Below are 20833 nucleotides of genomic sequence, written 5' to 3' on the forward strand. Positions count from 1 at the left end.
GGGCCCAAAAGGGGGCATGAGAAAGCATGAAAAAGGGAGCCCACAGTGACTCCAAAGCGAGGTATCATCACTTTTGGGGGGGGGGGGGGGGTAAATGTCCATGTGTGTGGGCGGTGGGATTACCCACAGAGGTGGGATTTAGGGCACCCACAAGCTGCTCTGACCAGCAACATCAAATACCCAGTGATGATAATAATTCTAAGTGTGGGTTTGACCGGGGGAAAATGCCCCAGGACGCAAAACAATAAGTGTGGGGAAGCCGCCGACAAAGCTGGAGAGAAACTCCCAGTGAAACCCGCCACAAACGACACTTAGAAAAGTTTCCATTAGTTGCACCCTAGGATTCTCAAGAATTGCACCAGGCAATTCCTCGCGATTGTTCCTAAACAGCCAGTGGAAATTCGACAAAGATCCGCGTACTCAATTCAACTGCGTAAATAACGTTTCCAAATTTACGACAGCCAATCTGGAGAATGGCTGGCAATCGACACAATCTGAATTGCATGCAAGTAGATTTTAGTGCACAGACTGAACAATGTGAAGATTGTTACCCAGTTTAATCTTTGAACTCTAATTTCTTGCTAACTGAAGAGAACAAATGCAAGGTTTTCCCTCAGTAGCTAATTTAAGGTTTGAACATGACATTAACATATTGTTGAGCTTGCTTATGCAACGCAAACGGGAGAGCCAGCTCCAACTCAAGTTATCTACGTTGGCAGAGTTCAGAGCTCTCAACACAAATCTCCAGACGCTAGATTGTCTCACAACAAGAATTAAAAAGAGTGCAAAATCAAAGTCGCAGGCACAGTTGAGATCCTCAGCAGGGGTCTCCTCAAGGCTCATGCAGCAACAGGCACGGCAATCACAACAGGAATTACAGACAGCAAGCTGACAAGAGCAAACCTGAAGACGGGCAAGGGTGAGCCTGGCACAGTGACAGGAGAGAATGGCGAGGACCAAAGTACAGCAGTCTGCCGCAGAAAGGAAGGTTTGAATCAACAAATAATTTCAGTAAAATAATATAAAGGACATGAAAATAAGCACATTTATTTAAATCTTGGTCCTAAATATCTGGCTTTCATACTAATGAGCAGCACAGGAGATTATATGGGATGGGATGAATAAAGCAATCATTAGACTATTTAAACCAATTTATGATCTAATACAAGGACAAAAGAAGAGATGCAGAACAGGTGAGGAGCCTTGTTTCTTTAAAGTACATCTATAAACACACATAGTATCATAGACTCATAGAATTTACAGTGCAGAAGGAGGCAATTTGGCCCATCGAGTCTGCACCGGCCCTTGGAAAGAGCTCCCTACTTAAGCCCACGACTCCACCCCATCCCCGTAACCCCACTAACCTTTTTGGACACTAAGGGCAATTTATCATGGCCAATCCACCTAACCTGCACATCTTTGGACTTGTGGGAGGAAATCGGAGCACCCAGGTGCAAACCCACGCGGACACGGGGAGAACGTACAGACTCCGCACAGACAGTGACCCAAGCCGGGAATCAAACCTGGGACCCTGGAGCTGTGAAGCAACTGTGCTAACCACTGTGCTACCCATGTACATGCAGCATCTGGATATTGTAAGTTTAATTTCCTGTGATGTTTATCATGAACAACCCAATAAGCATTTCTGTAGTTTGTTGGCCTCCTTACTCAGAGGGTCATAAATTTAAATCACTGCCTTCGTTGACAAGTGTGACTCACCTATCCTGACAGAGTAGGCGTTGCCAGTTAATACTTGGGTTTACAGATAAAGCATCATGAGGAATCTTCAAAAATAAGAAATCCAGTCCATACCAGAAGGGTACAGCTTCATGTTAGCCAGCCACAGAGAAACCCCATGACCAAAACATAATGTGTCCTTAACACAGTGGGGCACTTGATAGGCGCACAAGTCAACCAAATTGGTTTTGTTTATTTTTCGGTTCACTGCGAAGGTTGACAATGTTGAAGGAATGAATATTGTTCCATGAAGTGTCAGATATAAATCTTATAGACCACGCACATTAAATGACATATGTTTAGTAAAACTCGTTTTATTCTGTTACAATACTATGCCTTATCTTTTCCTCCCAGAAGATGACCCTACTTCACCAGCATTGGGTGTGCCAAAGTATCAGACTGCAGAACCTAATTCATCTCAGAGTCCCTACAGCCAAAAAGGAGAATTCATCCCAACAATCAAGAGTGCATCTCAAGGACAACAGCATTGTGTTCCATTAAAAACTAACATAACAAAATGAATAAATTTAGAGTATTCAATTCTTTTTTTCCCAATTAAGGGGCAATTTAGCGTGGCTGATCCACCTAACCTGCACATCTTTGCATTGTGGGGGTGAAACCCACGCAGACATGGGGAGAATGTGCAAACTCCACATGGACAGTGTGTTATGGGCCAGGGTTTAGAGAACCCCAAAGTTTATGATGGAGTTAACCTGACCCACGACTTCTTCTAGATTGTGGTATGGGGAGCACACGGTCCACTCTACCGGTGTGCTGCAACAGAGCTTTACAGTACTTTTAAATTAAAACAATGTTTATTTATGAAACCAGTTAACACTTTATAAACCCACAGTAAACATCTTAACAACGATCAACACCAATAAATCCCCGAAGAATACAGTACTCGATAGATGACCCTTAATAAATAAAGGGGCTGGTTTAGCATAGAGGCTGGTTTAGCACAGGGCTAAATAGCTGGCTTTTAAAGCATACCGAGGCAGGCCAACAGCGCGGGTTCAATTCCCGTACCAGCCTCCCCAAACAGGCGCCGGAATGTGACGACTCGGGGTTTTTCACAGTAACTTCATTTGAAGCCTACTTATGACAATAAGCGATTTTCATTTCATTTCAAACAACATCCGGAAGACAAAAGGCCCTTTTTAACACAGAGATCAGGTTTAAATTCACTATTGAGAGCAGTCAGCACTTTGAAATCACCCAATTGATTTGGAGACTCTTTAATTTGCAGAGAGAGATCCTTATACAGCTCCTTGCTTTGCCTGCGGCTATCCAGCTCTCAAAACGAAACTAACCACACCCTGTAGCAAACAGCCTAAAACAATGTAAAGCAGACAGACAGCCCAGCTCCACCCACTGACTGACATCACCGCAGCTCTCTAATAAAAACCCTTTTCTTAAAGGTACACCCAGTACAGCTATTCGATAAATCCCTATTTCTTTAAAAGTACTCTCACATGACAAGTGACCCAGGGCCGGGTCCTCAGCAGTGCCAACCATTGCGCCACCGTGCCGCCCTTAAAACTAATTTTTAAAAGGAACACATCGTCCTCGTCCTCATACACCGGGCAACCTTCAAAATGTCTTCCAATTTCAAATTTTGACAGGTGCAATTTTAAAATTTAATGGCAGGTAGGTTCTATTGTGGTACAAATTTTCACCAAACATTGAGTAATTCACCGACAGAGCCACCACAATGTCGGAGGAGTCGATCTTGCTATGTTTCCACCCCAGAAAGTATTTTACGAAAAAACGCAAACTGAGCTGAAGAATAAAAGATAACCCACAGGGATAGGGTCACAATGGAAGAGGAAACATTCAATGGCAGATCATTCTACTCCATTCCTAAAGCAATGTCCTGTTATGAAATGAGGTTGAAGGGCAGCACGGTGGCGCAGTGGGTAGCACTGCTGCCTATGGCGCTGAGGACCCGGGTTTGAATCCCGGCCCTGGGTCACTGTCCCATGTGGAGTTTGCACATTCTCCCTGTGTCTGCGTGGCTTTCACCCCACAGCACAAAGATATGTACAGGTTAGGTGGATGGGCGACGTTAAATTGCCCCTTCATTGGAAAAAATAATTGGGTACTCTAAATTTTAAAAAAATAAAACAAAATGAAATGAGATTGACACTTGAATATACCTCAGACTAGATGCCTGTAAAAAGCAGCTCAATGGGCAGCAACAATCGGGTGAATTTTAACCCATTTCACTGGCTGGGTATTTCTCAGGTGGTTATACCCCAACACAATATCACTCTGCATTCATTTTGATGGAGAGTAAAATGAGGCAGTGAGTAAACTCAGTGGTCTTCCCAATCCCATCGGCTTCCAAATGGGCAGGTTAGGTTAAAATAATTCTGCGCTATTAGCAAGTGTTCAATTCTCTATCTCGCTCAGCTGGCTGGACATTAGCAGCAAGAATACTAATCAATTACTGGAATTCTCCACCGGCAGGGCAAATGCAGAATAAGTATGAACAAAAATTCCTTGAACGTCTCCCTGGAGTACAGCTTGCGGTTATCGCTGGAAAGCAACAGGACCACACCCATGCCGTCTCCTACTTTTCACTTCTCGTGCAAGCGCAGCAGCGGCAGAGCCTCTTACGCAGACAACTAGAACCTGTTGTTGACCTATTATTTGGTAATTGTGCACCTGCCAATTGTTTATGAAAGACCTCACACTCCTTGGTGAGGAAATCGATCTTTACCAGTCTTTCGATGTTCCTGATTTTCACCTCTTTGTGGTGTTCTTTGTGTTGCTAAATTCAGGATGGTTGGCGTTGTGTTCACAAAGACCACAAAATAGCTTTAACTTGAACAATGCTATAAATTTATTGACACTACTAATTTGGCTTCGACATGTATTCCTAAATAATGCACAGTTGATAATTAACATATAATCTACACTCATCTACAACTAATCTCTACGCTATTATAAACTATGATCTGCTCTCACTCACACCATCTTTCCTTCAGTCTGTACTCTAGCTATCTCCGTCACTTCACTCTCCCACAAGGCTTAGCATCAATGTTTTATATAATTGTCCCTTTAGTGGCTGATCTAGACATTTCATTAACCCTTGCAGCTCTTACATTTATGATAATACCACACTGTTAATATACCTCTTTTGGAATGTAACCTTTTTGCAGAGTTCTTTCCAGATGTGCATCTGCTACTTTCAGCACTGCAGTTTTTTTTTTGATACCGCAGGTTTGTTTTTTGATACCTCCCGATTTCCTCCCAGAATACTGAACATTCCCAAAACCTCTCTGAAAACTGCTTTGTCAGTTTTCTCAGAGTGGCATTGCTTCGTAATGTTCCCAAAAAGACTAACTGAGACCTGAGGAATCTTTGCAGCATGTTAGCATCCATCCGCAGGTTTTCCTTTTCATTGCGAAGCTCAAGTACTTGATCTAGTCTTTGCAGAGTGACCACATGGAAACAAATGTTTGGAGGCAAACAAAAAGGTTTAATAATACGTACGAAATCCTACTCTACACCCGAATGTATTCAGCCACCCTGTCCCACATCTGGGGGCATTGATACTCGACAGGCTTCCCTTGTTAAGGGAAAGCCCCACCTCTTTAATGGGGAGGTTCATATTCAGCAAAGGTCAGGGGGAACCCGAGAGTCCAAACCCAGTGTCCCCTGCGAGGGTTGTAACACTCCTCCCCCACATAGTCCTGAATGGTGTTCGCCGTGGCAGTGTCACAAATGTCCTTTTGTTCGCTCTGCCCAGGGCTGGCGCTCGGGTGTCCTCTGCTTGGGGTCCGGAAGTACCACACGGGGGACCGGCGCTTCGAAGCGGCACCTGCATCCGCGCCCTGGTCCGCGGCCAGTGTCTCCATTGGAATTCTGCATCCACCATCTCAGTGTCCTAAGGATCTGGGACATGTGGGGACGGTGTCGGAGCAGCCGGGACAGGAGTGGCCCATGTGTCTGTTGGACCCCCGGTCTTGCGCCCATACCGTATAGGAAACCAGTCCCATTTGCTTCAGCACAACAATCTGGATCTATTGCCAAAATTCCTGCCGTGCACCGTGCCGCTTGCCGAAAAACGGCAGAGTGCATCTACTTTGGACTGAATCTGTCCGTTGCAGACTTGCCCGCCAATGTACGGAAGCACCAAGCTTAAGCGTGCACAGAGGCATCGCCCTGTGAGTAGTTCCGATGATGCAACCCCCATTGCGGTGTTTGGTATGGTCTGATAACAAAAAAGGAAATGAGCCAGGTGTGTCTCAAGGGAGCCCGCAGTTCTGCTTTCACATTCCATGTGTAAAAGTTTGGACTGCCCGCTCTGCCAGCCTACTGGAGGCTCAATGGTATGACACAGTTCACGTGTGTCGTATCCGGTTACTCTTCATAAAGGAACAGAATTCGCACTGATAAATGCCATCCCACTATCGGAGAAGAGTACCTCCGGAATGCCGTACACACTGGGAGAGGTGCTCAATTGTGGCCTTCGAGGTCGTCACCTGTATCCGGTGGACATCCATCCATGGAGTGGGCGTCCACCATGATTAGAAGCATCGATCCTTGGAATGGCCTGGCGAAGTCGATGTGAAGGCAAGACCAGTTCCGACCCAGCCATTCCCACGGGTGGAGGGGCACCGTCATTCGAAGCTTCTGGGGCTCCTGGCACCAGCCACACTGTTGGGTGAGCTTCTCTATGTCAGCGTCGATGCCGAACCACCAGACGTAGCTGCGGGCCAACATCTTCAAGACCCCGGGATGCCCATTGTGGATTTCCTGCAGAATGGGGCCATGACCTTTTCCCAGGACCGACATGTGTCCCCAGAGGATGACACCATCCTCTATGTGGAACTCCCTAATCCTTGTAGTGAAACCCCTCAGATTGTCTGGCTAAGCGCGGTGCTGAGCTCGGTGTAAGATGAAATGATGGACACTGGCTAACTGCGGATCCGTCTGGGTCAAGGCCTGAACTTGGGACGCTGCGATGGGCAATGTATCCATAAAGTGCAAGGTGCCTATGACTTTGCGAGCGGAAGTGGGCGCTGAAACCCTAAAAAAGAACAGAGCTCCTGTGGTCGTTCCAGAGTGGGGGTCTGCCAGATCGCCCATATTTTATCCTCGGCCAGTTGAAGGCCGTGGCGGTCCACGCAGTAACCAAAGCAGGTGGCCTCCTCGGTTTGGGGCACGCACTTTTCTGCAGAGCCGAATATTGGCGGCTGCAGAACCGTGGAGAGCAACGGCAAGGTTCTGCAGCTGTTACTGGTTCTTGGTCCCGGTAATCAAGACATCGTCATGGTAGACTGTGACCCGCAGTAGACCCTGCAGTATACTCTCCATGACATGCTGAAAATCGTGCAGGCCGACAAAATCCCGAGAGACAGACAAGGCATATACGCACAACCTGTGGTGCTTGTTCACTATTACAAACTTCCTGGAGCCTGGGTCCAAGACCAGTTGGACGCAAGTGCAGCTCATATCCAGCTTCATGAAGGTGCGGTCTCCTCTCAGCTTTGCATAGAGGTTCTCTATATCCGGGATGGGGTAACGGTCCAACAGGACCCTCTGCAAAGACGAACGGAACCGTTGGGCTTCAATACGGGCACGACTGGCACTGCCCAGTCTGCAAATTGCACAATGGTGAAGCCAAGTTGTTCCAAACAGTCGACCTCCGCGTCCACCTTTGGGCGCAGGGCGTGTGGAATCAGGCGGGTTCGAAAGTAGCGCCGCTGTGCCGACTGTCATCGCAGATCTTTGCCACGGCTCCTTTGATAGTGCTCAAACCAGCCAGGAATACCTCCAGGAATTTTGCCAACATGGCCTCCGGTCCATCAAGGCATATTCGGCAAACCCATTGCCAGTTTAAGTAGACCAATCATGCCCCAGCAAAGTAGGGCCAGCCCCGCGTACCACAACCTCGGGCAAACTGGCTGACTGCTGCCCGTATTAGACGGGACCAGCCAAAGCACCGGCAAACGGCCAACGGCTTCCCAGCAAATATGGCCAGTCAGAGGTCTGTATCCTGCAAGCCGGGCACCGCTCTCGGTGATCGGGCGTCTACTGCTTTCCAGTTCCAGTACTTCCGGGTCAGGGGACACTGTCTGTCAGCACCTGGGCCTCACCGACCATGGTCCGGCTCCCGGCGGTACCGCCCCCAAAGTCGGGGGCCAGCCCCCTCGGTTCTTGGAAGGAGTGCATGGCGCGCGGTCGGGCATCCCAAGCTGAAGACCTCCATCCCTGGTTCCACACATTCACGGGATATGGTGACTTCGACTGCTCTCTGCAGCCCCAAACGCGGTCGGCCTGTAGCTTCCGTTGGGTCACCCCATCATGGATCCCGCAAACCAGTCTGTCCTGTAATGCTTCGGTCAAGGGTGCCCTGAACTCGCAACATACGCGAGCGTCCTCAGGCGGGCCAAGAAGACGGATTTCCCCAGAGTCTGGGCAGCCATATGGAACCTGAAACGGTGGACTATTATGGGCGGCTTGGAGTTGAAGTGCTCACCCACTAGTGCTACCATGGCGGCAAAAGACCATGTATCCGGCGTGTTGGGGTTAAGTGAGGCTGCTGTATGTGGCTGCTCCACAAGCCGGTGAAGAAGATGATCGGTCGACGATCATATGGATAAAATACTACATCCGTTCGACATACTGGCCCTAGTCATCCTTACGTGCATCAAACGTTTCCAGTTTCCCCAATATGTGGCATGTCTGCCATCGGAAGAGCGACCAACTGAGGTCTTTGAAAAGTGGACGTCAGTCTTAGAAATTGGTGCCGCATCCCATCCACGTCACCAGTGTTGGGTCCGAGCAGAGTGACCACAAGGAAACAAATGTTTGAAGGCAAACAAAGTGGTTCAACTGCACACCAAAATCCACATCCCCCTATGTCTGCGTGGGTCTCACCCCCACAACCCAAAGATGTTCAGGGGAGGTGGATTGGCCACGCTAAATTGTCCCTGAATTGGAATTTTAAAAGAAAGGTTCTACTCCATTCCCCGAAAGGTTCTCGCGCTCTGCCCCACGCCCGGGCTGGGGCTTTTATACGCGACATGCTTCCCTGGTTAAGTCCCTTTTACGAGGAGTTCATATTCAGCTGAGGTCACACGGAACCCAATAGCCCATGCAAATGTGACTCCTGTGTGGGTTGTAACAGTAACGGACTGTTTTTGAACACGATCGCGAAGAGCAACAAACTGCTCTTTCGACTGCTTATTTTCTTGTTCAGCTCGTCTTCTCAATCTGCCTCTCAGAACTGATCGGCAGTGCAGATAGCTCCAATGCAGCTTTTCTGAAATAGCATTCAAATGTTTTTTCCTACAGTCCGTGTTTTTCCAGGGCCACATCTTGATTCTGCAAGAGTCTATCAGGGCAGTAACTTTTTTTTTTTTTTTTTTTTTTTTTTTTGAGTACTTTTGCTGCCTGCTACCATCTCGAATTGTACTTCTGCTTTCTCTTGATCAGCTTGCTGCAGGGTTTTTCCCCAGCCATTCACTCCCGGCTGCTGGTACAGTCCTGAAAACACGTTCACATCTTCAAAAAGGAATTCATTTAAGACTTCTGACTCAGGTTTACCATGAAGATATATTGCTAGGACTTCTGGAAATTCTGTTTCTCTCTGCCCTCCTCACGCCGATATGGGAGCGGTCTTTTATCTTTCCGACAATTTGTTGGCTGTTTTCTAGGTCTCCTTTCATGCTCTGCACTCTCTGCCACATTCATCAAAGGCTGTGAATCCATCATCGAAGCCGAATGAGGTTTCATCAATGTATTGCATTAGGACTACGTAATTAACAAGTTCACAAGGGGGGGTTAAAAAGATATTAATCTGGGCTTGTTTGGATTTTGTGCCTAGACCTGATGCACTCCAATAATTTACCCCCTTCCCCATCCCCTTTGGTCTGGTTTAGGTCTGGTCTTAGTTTGGTTTTAATTTTCTATCCATGGTACTTTATGATAGGCGAGTACCTCCAATTGTTTTTCTTCAAGATGGCTTCACAGCTGTCAGTTTTTTGTGTGAAATTTACCTACGCACGTCAGTTTTGCAAGCTCTCATTGTGCTGACGAGGCAGTTTTTAGTCCCTCATTTTATATTTTCTGGCTGCACAGGGGGTATTAAAAATGAGCTTTGGCCCTCTGCTTGAGTTTCAAATCGGAGAAAAGCTCTAGAAGGTGATTTTCTTTCTGCCTTCTGTATTTTTCAAACCATCTCCCCCCGGATGGAGCTACTGACATTCTCTGGACTTCAAATGGTATTTGGTGGGCTTCACAAAATGGCATGCTTCTGGAAAAATAATTTTAACAGCGGTCACACAGGTTGACTGTCTGCCAACCCAACCCACCCAGCGATGTAGCACTGCAAATAGTAACAAGGCATTTAAATTAAGCGCAGACTTGCTGCTTAAGGATTCGGTTGGTCACGAGATACCCAGAGTTGATTCAGATAGTTATCGACTTTTTTTTCTTTTCAATTTGGAGGCCATTGGGGTTTTTTCCATGCCCCCTGTGGAGGGTTCCTCGGCAGCGGGATCTTCTAGTTCTCCCGCTGTCAATGGGATTTCCCATTGAATCCACCCAGAGGTCGCCGGTCAGAAGATCCCTTCTGATGGATCAGATCCCACTGGCGAGATCCCACTGACGAGAACGGCTGCAAAATCCACCCCCATGGGTTGCAGCCCCACAGTCGGGATTGGGATTGGGATTAGCAACTGGTTTCATTCAAACGGCACTTGAAATGAAATGCGCTTATTGTTACAAGTAGGCTTCAAATGAAGTTACTGTGAAAAGCACCTAGTTGCCACATTCCGGCACCTGTTCGGGAAGGCTGGTACGGGAATTGAACCGTGCTGCTGGCCTGCCTTGGTCTGCTTTAAAAGCCAGCGATTTAGCACTGTGCTAAACCAACCCCAGTCACTTCTGACTGTAGTCGTAAAAGGGGCTTCTCCGGACTTGCTGTAGTCTGCAAGTTATAAGGATTTAGCTCACCCTTGGTCGAGGGCGGATATTGATGCAAGTAAATTTCCTACAACTTTTCCTCAGTACAACTGTGCCCAAATGCTAAACTCCTGGAATTCTGAAAATCCAACAAGATATAAATTGCATTTCTGGTCACTCTTCGAGGCAGGATCCATATTGCAACAATCCAATGGCAAGGTAATTAGCCATCGTCCACTGTGGTCAATAGACACCTCTCTCTGTTAGAGAAAGACAAGTGCATCACTCCGCATCAAGTATGAAAGCCTGCCTCCTTGTTTGCTCTATGTACTACAGCCAGTATAGAGATTGAACGGTATTGTATGCTTCACTCTGCACCACACACCTATTTAGCCAACTAAGATAACTGACTGGACAAACTGACCCTATAACAATCCAATGATTATAATGTAAACAAATAATTAATGGACAGATGTCTAAATGTATCTTAATATACAGGAACAGCTACTTCAAATAATTAATTTACATAATTAAAGAAAGTTTTGGTCAAATAATCACAGTTTAAACATTATATGTCGAGAAAAATAATTACACTAAACAAAACTATTCTCCAGGAATATGCTATTTTGCATATTGAGCAACTTTATAGTTTACATACGTTATTGTTTAATGCTCTGGTGCTGCTTTTGAAATGGAGTGCAACATGCATTTTCTCTCAATTTGAAACAATTAGGCATGCTGATATATCTTAAGTGTACTTGAAAGCCACGCTTTTCTTCTCCCGGGATATTCTATTTCCGATCCCTTTCCCCTCGTTTCATACATTCCCTGATTATATGTAGACGTGCAAGCTATTCAAAGGAGGAAAGTGTGTATTTAGGTTCCACGCGCAAAATCTACACACTTGTTTCCCCCCACCCCCCGCCACAGATTCTGGAAAATATCTGTATTGTTAGTGGAAAGAGTTTCATATGTCAATTTATTTCCTGTCCCCCAAGTACTTATTGGTACATTACATAATCATACGAGTGGTGATAATGAGCTAATTCTGTCAGTGAAGGCCAACAGGCAGGGATGTTGTGTTAAAAATCACCCATTAATATGCTGCTTCAAATAGAGTTCTCAACTCACTTCCTTTATGTCTCGCACATCCTGTTTTGATTTCCTGAAAAATTAGTTGCTCCCTCAAGTCTATTAATTATCGTTAATATAACTGACTGTGAGGCCTCGAAGGCAGAAGCAGTAATTGACTCATCAATTTATCTCCACTTTCAGGTATTGTCCAAGTTCAAGACATCGATTAAAACACTATAAATGCACTTTCTAGCTTCGCTAAACCCAAAGTGATTTGAAAAGACAAAAAAGTACATCAAAGACTGGAATTAGCTGGCATTTCTTTGGTTAAATGAGAATACGAGAAATACGCTTGACTTCCTTGCTCCATTATAAAATATAAATAAGGCCCTGGTAAAATAAACTACCTGCTATGGTTTAACCGAAAGAGAGAAATTCACAAGTATGAATAAATCACATTTTTATTCAATACAGATCAGAAACGGAGCAGGCTATTCTCTGTTTAAATGCAAATTAGAGAAGGATCTAACTAAGCATTTGATGAATCCCCCCATATTTTAAACCTAGCAAAGAAATCTCGTCCAGAGATTTTCATATTTATGCAATAGACGTACGAGTCCCCTGCAGAGGTGAAAATAAAAAAGTGAATAAACACCTAGTTACATTTCAAATAATGCACGGTACCATCAGATTGATGGCAGTTTCAGGCATAATTGGCTGATTGGCATGCACGGGGTTAAATAAAAGGTGCGCATGGCATCTCCCTGTATTTAGACTGCAGATGCCTTCTACCGTGTCAGAGTTTAGAGTTTCAGGTGGCAGGGTCAAGCTCATACTGCCTGGTTGATGCGTAAATTCCACTCTCTCTCCCATGGAACTGCGTGTGGAATGTTTAGACTTGGAAGTGTTCCAGGAGTCTCTGGGATCGGCTGCTTCGAAACAGACCTGGATTTTCTTTCACTTTATTCTTTCAATGGGATGCGGGCATCAGCGGCAAGGCCAGCATCTGTTGTCCATCCCCAATGGCCCCAGAAGCAAGCAGCCTGCAAGGAGACACTTAAGAGGGCAGTTGAGAAGGGGCCACATTGCTGTGGGTCTGGAGACAAATACAGGCCGGGTAGGTTTGACAGAACCATCTTCCTAAAGGACATTTAGAACAGCAATTAGGGGAATGAGAGGGTTGAGCAACTTTGGAACCCTGCCTCGCAAGGTGCTGGAGGTGGTGGTGGGGAGCATTGAATATTTTTATAGCCGAGGTAGAACGATTCTTGTTTGACAAGGGAATCAAAGGTGATCAGGGTTAAACAGGAACGTGGAATTCGAAACACAAACAGGTCAGTCATGGGTTATTTAAATGGCAAAGTAGGCTCAAGGGGGCAATTGGCCAACTTCTGCTCCTCATTATTTTGGTTGTATTTGTGAACCCTTTAGATTTTATAACATACCGTTGATAGTAATGGTGACTGAGACACAATTTAAATTGCAAACGAATTGACTGAATTTCAATTTGGCAGCACGGTAGCACAAGTGGATAGCGCCAGGGTCCCAGGTTTGATTCCCCGCTGGGTTACTGTCTGCGGAGTTTGCACACTCTCCCCGTGTCTGCGTGGGTTTCCTCCGGGTGTTTCGGTTTCTACCAACAGTCCAAAGACGTGCAGGTTAGGTGGATTGGCCATGATAAATTGCCCTTAGTGACCAAAAAAGGTTAGGAGGGGTGATTGGGTTACAGGGATAGGGTGGAAGTGAGGGCTTAAATGGACTCGATGGGCCGAATGGCCTCCTTCTGCACTGTATGTTCTATGTTCTAATTTAAAATTCACCAGCTGCTGTGGTAGGATTGGAGACCATGTCCCAGGGCAATTAGCCTGGATATTCCAGGACCTCGGCACCGTGTCCCAGGACCATTAATAATAATAATAATAATAATCTTTATTGTTGTCACAAGTATGCTTACATTAACACTGCAATGAAATTACTGTGACAAGCCCCTAGTCGCCACATTCCAGCGCCTGTTCGGACATACAGAGAGCAAATTCAGAATGTCCAATTCACCTAACAAGCACGACTTCGGGGACTTCGGCGAGGAAACTGGAGCGCCTGGAGGAAACCCACACATACACGGAGAGAACGTGCAGTATCCGCACAGACAGTGACCCAAGCGGGAATCAAACCTGGGACCGTGCCGCTGTGAAGCAACAGTGCTAACCACTGTGCTGCCGAGCCGCCAAGCCTGGGCCAACTGGATTTGCGTTAGATCGTCATCTAACTCCCCACACACTGCACCCCCCCCCAACCGCAAATATAGGATATACAGCAAAGGAACAGGTAATTGGCCCAAGCAATCCATGCTGATGTTTATGCCTCACTCGAGCTTCCTCCCATCTTTTCTCATCTCAATATGCCAGAGTAGTTTGGCTTCCCCCAAAAGTGTGAATACAAGATGGAATGGAAGCAGTGACAGTTTTATATTGGTCCAGAATTAGGCCCAAAAATCAAACCCTCAATTTTCCACGCTTAGGTTGAAGCCAAGCGGCTTCGTGGGCACTGGGTCCAATGTTCCAAAATGCAATTTAGGGGGAGGTGGCAAGACAGTAGATGAGGTTGTGTTGCAGGCAAGTAAGAGCCCCTCATTTATCAGTTAAATTGGGTCACCCGTAAGATGTCCTCAGCCACAACCTCTACCTATATAAAACAGACATATTGAGCACCTGATGTAAACCATCCTTTCAAAAGCCTCATAAATTTATTTTTCGACACAATTTTTCTTTTCCAGAGTAACTAAAAATGTCAACGGTGAATGCATCTTACTCCACATCCCCAGAAATTACACGTTCAAAACCATTGATGGGGGCGGGGGGTGAGGAGGGATACTGGAAACAATGCAAGTTTAAACTTAATGCCGGTGGTATATCTATCAACTCTCAGCAGTCTGCCATTGTCATTTTGGACCATTTTTCCCCTTTAAAATTGAAGCAGATTCACACAGGCTTAAAAACTTCCAGACGGGTGGCATAGTGGCGCAGTGGTTAGCAATGCTGCCTCATGGCGCCGAGGACCCAGGTTCGTTCTCTGTCCATGTGGAATTTGCACATTCTCCCAGTGTCTGCATAGGTCTCACTCCCACAACCCAGGGTAAGTGGACTGGCCACGCTAAATTGCCCCTTAATTGGAAAAATTTAAATATTTTTTAAAAGCTTCCAGACATATGCTGAAGCTATTACATCAGGGAAGGATGATTGTGTTAGTGTGCCTACTTCCATAGAATCCCATTCGGCCCAACGAGTCTACACCGACCCTCCGGAAGAGCACCCCATTCTAAGCCGACTCACCCAGCCCTATTCCCGTAACCCCACCTAACCTGCACAGCTTTGCACTTACAGTTCACTGTCATGCCCATGGACAATTTTTTGTCCATCAATAAATAAGCCATGCAATTTAGATCGTTCTCTTGGAAACCCAGCTGGGTGTTCTCTGTTCAGAATACGCTCTTCGGGGCGGGACTGCTGTCTGGGCTGATGGATTTACTGGTGTATCACTAAATGGGGGGAAAGTTTGGTCACTCCCCGTGAAGAGAGGGAGAAGTAACAGAAAGGGATGGATACAAAGTCTATCAGAATGGCCATTGTAAGACGAGAGCCGACCAAGCCTGTGCAAGCTTGGTCAATTTCAATGCTAAGATGGATGCAAAGCTGCCACATTCAACTAGAGAACTGTGACATTGTTGCATGGTTTAATAATTTTCTTATTCACAAGAGCTGTTTTTAAAAAAAAGTAGCCCTGCGAGTCCACATTCACTGTAATAAAGCAATTTAACGATTTTGCATCTGTTCTCGACTCACTGAGAAGAACTTTGACCGACCAACTGAAAAAATGCACATGAAAGATAAAATATCAGTTTCAGATCACATGTATTATTGTTAAACCTCCCAACCTCCTAGACAGGCCACTGTATCTTTTTTTATTATTTATTTCGGGCCAGTATTTGTTGCCCACCCTCAATTGCCCTTCAACTGAGCAGCTTTCTCGGCCACTTCAGATGGGCACCTAAGAGTTGGCCACATTGCTGTGGGTCTGGAGTCACACATAGACCACCCAGGGAAGGACGGTGGATCTCTTTCCCCAAAGGATATGAGTGAACCAGATGGGCTTTTAAGACAGTCAATGATAGTTGCCATGGTCACCATTAGACTAGCTTTCATAGAATCATAGAATTTACAGTGCAGAAGGAGGCCATTCGGCCCATCATGTCAGCACCGGCTACCCAAGCCCACACCTCAACCCCATCCCTGTAATCCCACCTAACCTTTTTGGACACCAAGGGCAATTGATCATGGCCAATCCACCTAACCTGCACATCTTTGGACTGTGGGAGGAAACCGGAGCACCCGGAGGAAACCCACGCAGACACGGGGAGAACGTGCAGACGCCGCACAGTCAGTGACCCAAGCTGGGAATCGAACTTGGGACCCTGGAGCTGTGAAGCAACTGTGCTAACCACTGTGCTGCCATGCTGCCTTTCAATTCAAAATTATTCCAGATTTTTTTTTTTTTATAAACTGAATTTACATTCCATGCCTGCCATTTTGGGGTTTGAGCCCATGTGCTCAGAGCATTTGGCTGGCACAGAAGTCCAACTCCGTCTATGTATTAGTCTGTATGGACACACCCTGCACATCTGAGATGCAGAAACCCCTTACTGAGCAACCAATGCCACTGAATTCAAGGGAATATTTAAGACAGACAAATATGCAACACTATTCCAACATAGATTCAATCGAACTAGTTAAACAAAGCTCAAGAAAATGCAGTTAAACACCATCAATCTCTTAGTTATTTGATCAGCATTCAAGCATCCCAGGAATGTTAACTATTACTGTCTAAACCTATATGAAAAGAGCGCATAACTGCATTTGCTCTCAGAGGGGCAGTTTGTGTTCACCACACCTGCAAAGCATACCACTCCAGTCAATTAATCGTCATAAAAGAAGATGGATAGAAGAAGTGAGACTGAAAATATTTGTTAAACAGACTCCTCTGTTAAAGATTTCACATGAAGCCTGGTTGTGGCTCAGTTTTGCATCTGTATCCTATGGCAGGCTGGAAGCATGCAACCCCCAACTAGAAGGCCCAAGGCTAGGTGGCGGTCACCACTTAGATTGCATCAACCCTATGAATTCCGAGTACAACATTCCCAACTCCTGTTCAACTATTTCCAGAAGCCTATCGAAGGCAAATTTACCCTCATTTACCTACACATTTGTTTTAGGCAGTCATCTAGGAACGCAAGTAAAACAGAAAATACTGGATAAACTCTGCAGGAAAAGCATCTGTGTCCCACGGATTCAAAATGTTAGCTCTGGGCATGATTTACCGGCCATGTCCTGCCAGAATCAGGACAGGACACAGCCGACAGATCCTGGGAGAGGCCTCTCCTGGGATTCCCGAGGGTTACGTCTCCCGAGACATCGCGATCTGGATCCTTCCACAAAGGGCTCACAAAGGCTTGGATCGGCGGGGTCCATACTTGCATAGTTAAGTGAGCTTAATTGCCAACTTAACCAAGTCTGGATTGGACGGCCACCAGGCATCTACCGGCTTCGCCAAGGAGACCCCAGTTGGGTGACATTTAGCACTGGTCCCCGCAAATGGGGACCAGACAGAATAGCATTTGGGGTGGGGGGGCGTCTCAGGCAATCATCGGCCCTTGGGTGGTCAGCCTCTGGCCAGTCTGGCATGCTGGTGCCACATGGGCATCTTGGCATGGCCAGACTGGCACCCTGGCAGTGCCACCTGGACGCCACCCTGGCATTGCCAGGGTGCCAGGATTGCAGTGCCAAGCTGGCATTTTACCCACGCAGGGGATCGGGCCCAGGAGTGCCCTGCCCCTGAGAGGTGGGATGCAGGGGCCTCGAAGAACCCACTATAGGTGGGTTGGGGTATTGGGTGGGGTCCGGGGCTTGCGTCAGGAGTCAGAGCTGCCCGATCTCTTCCTGTACTGAGCAACTCCTCAGTGCAATAATTTACCCAAGTGTAGCATTGGAGGGGTGTTCCCCAGCAGGGCCCGAAATAGCTACAGAGTGCCATTGGTAGCGTGGTTGTTCCCGGTACCCCGCTAATCCCGCCCGGAATGGACTCAGATTTTAAAATTAATACGCGTCCCTCTAGTTTCTCCCTCCACAGATTCTGCCAGACCTGTTGATTTCTTCCAATACTCCCTGCTTTTATCTCAGGTTTCCAGCATCCTCAGTATTTTGCATCTGATCTCGGAACCTAAGCTGTTTTTACCAATATGGCGTAATGCAAGAGGAAGTGCCCCCCAAAAATGATCTGTTTGCCCCCACAGTCTGCTATTGAGCCACAAAAAAACGGTGATTTCCAAGTTCAAATCTCCTTCTGCAGGGTGTCAGCTGATCTCTGCCGGACAGGACAGTGGGATGTGCAACACATTCAGTAATCACCATCGTGAGATAGGGAGGGGAAATTCGATCAGAAATACTGAATCTGAGTAGCATCCAACCATCAGGTGCCAACTGCATATGAATGGTTGACACATTGAAAAGGGAAGGGCTTGGCGCTTGCGCCACAACATAATTATGTGGACACACTTTGGCTTAAAAGTGAGGCACCTTTCTGGACATGACGTTAAGAATGCAAAACAAATTACTCAGTGCCAATAGGATACTTATTTTGATAAGAGTCCTTGAATCGAGATTATGCAAGACACAAGAGGCCTTAAGTGAACGGAATGATTGGATTTTGAAGCTGACATCTGCAAAATCGATGTATAATTCGAGATAAGTCAATATGTAGTCACACCGAATCACATGACAAGCAACCAGTCTACATGATGTTAAATCCTTAAATTAGAAATTGCTTCCTGTTGGTTGGTAAGGATGTCCGGATAAAGCAGTGATTCATAAGCCTACGAAGGAACTGTATCATTCTCTTTTTTCTTTAACTCTGCTTTGAAGAGTTTACTGAATGAAATATTCCTTGGCATATAATAACCAAAAAGAATTTTAAAAAGCCACCTAGAATTCTCACAGGTTAAGCGTAGCTCCTGGTTCTTTACTAGTCATGTCCCGTAGCATTATTTAAAACAAGTACTGGAATGTGACAAAACAATTCTGCAGAGTTAAACTTACCTTCTGGTGTGGATGCAGGTTTCTGAGAGTTTATCGAGCTCAATTTGCTTTTCCTGCTGCCGTTACTGCTGACGGAAAGGCTCGATTGGAGCTTTCGGTGCATTTTCTGAGAGACTGGAGCAGAGAGCTTTCTGTGGTCTGGAATGCCATGCGTGACCCCGTTGTGCATTCCGTTTACACTACTCAGACCCATGAGGCCATTTGGCAATTTGCCAGTTTCCCCCTCAGTCTGTTCCGGTGCCGAAGCAGTTGGCCAAGGCAGTGATCGAGGTTGAGCTGAAAAGGAAGAAGAAAAAAAAAGAAAGAAAACCGAAGAGTTTTACTTGACAAACAAAGGCTGATTTCCACCCAAAACAATCAAAGGGCAGCAGAATGGCTGAAACAGCCAGAAGACAAACAGCCGTAACAATCCTTGAATGCAAGTTTTTAAATCCCACGTGTCAACACCAGAAGTAACTATGTTGTACAATAAATTTTAAAGATAATTAATTTGCTCTAAAGTAGCAAAGGACCCGGGGGGGGGGGCACAGATTTAAGATTATGGGCAAGATGTGCAGGGGAGATACGAAAAATAACTTTTTTTTTTAATGCAAGTGGCAATAAGCTAGAACGCGCTGTCCATGAGGGCAGTGGAAGGAAATTTGCAGGAAATAAATCTGCAGGGTTACAGGGATCGAGTAGGGGAGTGGGATTGACTAGACTGTTCCGCAGAGAGCCACCACGGACTTGATGAGAGTTAAGCTGCCTCTTTCAAAACAATCATGTACATTCTGTGAAAGTAGAAGCGTATGTGTACTAGGAATGAAATTCTCGGTGTTAACTCAGGACACTGGTTTATTCTTCAACACATTATGCTCCTGGTGATCAAAAGAACAGAAACTTGGCAAGCATTTACACAAGCTATACAGAAGATGTTTAAGGAGACCACAAATATCAAACTTTAATGAAACTGGGCTCAGGATATTCCCAACCTGCGTATCCGCCTATTAAATTAGAATAGTGTTAATAGTTGCTTCCGTACATTCTGGGTTTAATAGTTATCAAGATCCAGTTGGGTTTACCTGCTGCAATAAAAGCACAATCCTACCCAAGAACATAGAACATACAGTGCAGGAGGCCATTCGGCACCGACCCACTTGAGCCCTCACTTCCACCCTATCCCCATAACCCAATACCCCCTCCTGACCGTTTTTGGTTACTAAGGGCAATCTATCATGGCCAATCCACCTAACCTGCACGTCTTTGGACTGTGGGAGGAAACCGGAGCACCCGGAGGAAACCCACGCACACGGGGAGAACGTGCAGACTCTGCACAGACAGTGATCCAGCAGGGAATCAAACCTGGGACCCTGGCACTGTGAAGCCACAGCGCTAATCACTTGTGTTCCGGTGCTGCCCAGAACAACTTAGACCAATCATTTCTAATCAATACGATCCTGGCTTACATCCTTGGAACTTACGTATGTTTATGGCTGAGAGATACATTCCTGATCAACACTGAAATCAAGAGTTACAGGGAAAGAGCAGGAAAGTGGACTTGAGGAATATGGGATTAGCCATGATCCTACTGAATGACGGAGCAGGCTTAAGGGGCCGAATGGCCAACTGCTATTTCTTATCATTCTATGACTTGGAAATAGCAAGCTATGCATTACTGGAGCAATTAAAATCCTTCATGTAGTCAAAGAACAGATGCACTGAAGTACACAAGGTCAGAGAACCAGCTATTTGAGAAGGTGAGCGAGAGGGAAAGAGAGAGAGCGGGTGTACACAAAGTTTTAAAAAATAAAATCATGTTGAATGTCACTTTTGATGCATACGTATGTGTGTGTGCGCCCAATCTGTGAGAAAATTTGCGAGAAAAAAGGTTATAGAATGAAGAATGTTTCTTGCCAGCTTACTTCCAAGACCTGTAAATAGGCACTTAAGGGGAATCTTCCTGGGTTAAATAATTT

At 46.0% G+C, this 20833-nt stretch overlaps 1 protein-coding gene across 2 annotated transcripts in view; it reads right to left on the minus strand.

The window, feature by feature from the left end:
• The window catches only part of mdfic (MyoD family inhibitor domain containing), a 91050-nt gene that overhangs the window by 2594 nt on the left and 67623 nt on the right, over window positions 1–20833 (minus strand). For both annotated transcript variants that reach the window (XM_072485276.1, XM_072485275.1), the window contains exon 4: window positions 18879–19154. In XM_072485276.1, the coding sequence (XP_072341377.1) occupies window positions 18879–19154 (276 nt within the window). The remainder of the gene's footprint in view (window positions 1–18878; window positions 19155–20833) is intronic.

This window comes from Scyliorhinus torazame, chromosome 19, assembly GCF_047496885.1.
Source record: "Scyliorhinus torazame isolate Kashiwa2021f chromosome 19, sScyTor2.1, whole genome shotgun sequence".
Classification (NCBI taxonomy): Eukaryota; Metazoa; Chordata; class Chondrichthyes; order Carcharhiniformes; family Scyliorhinidae; genus Scyliorhinus; species Scyliorhinus torazame.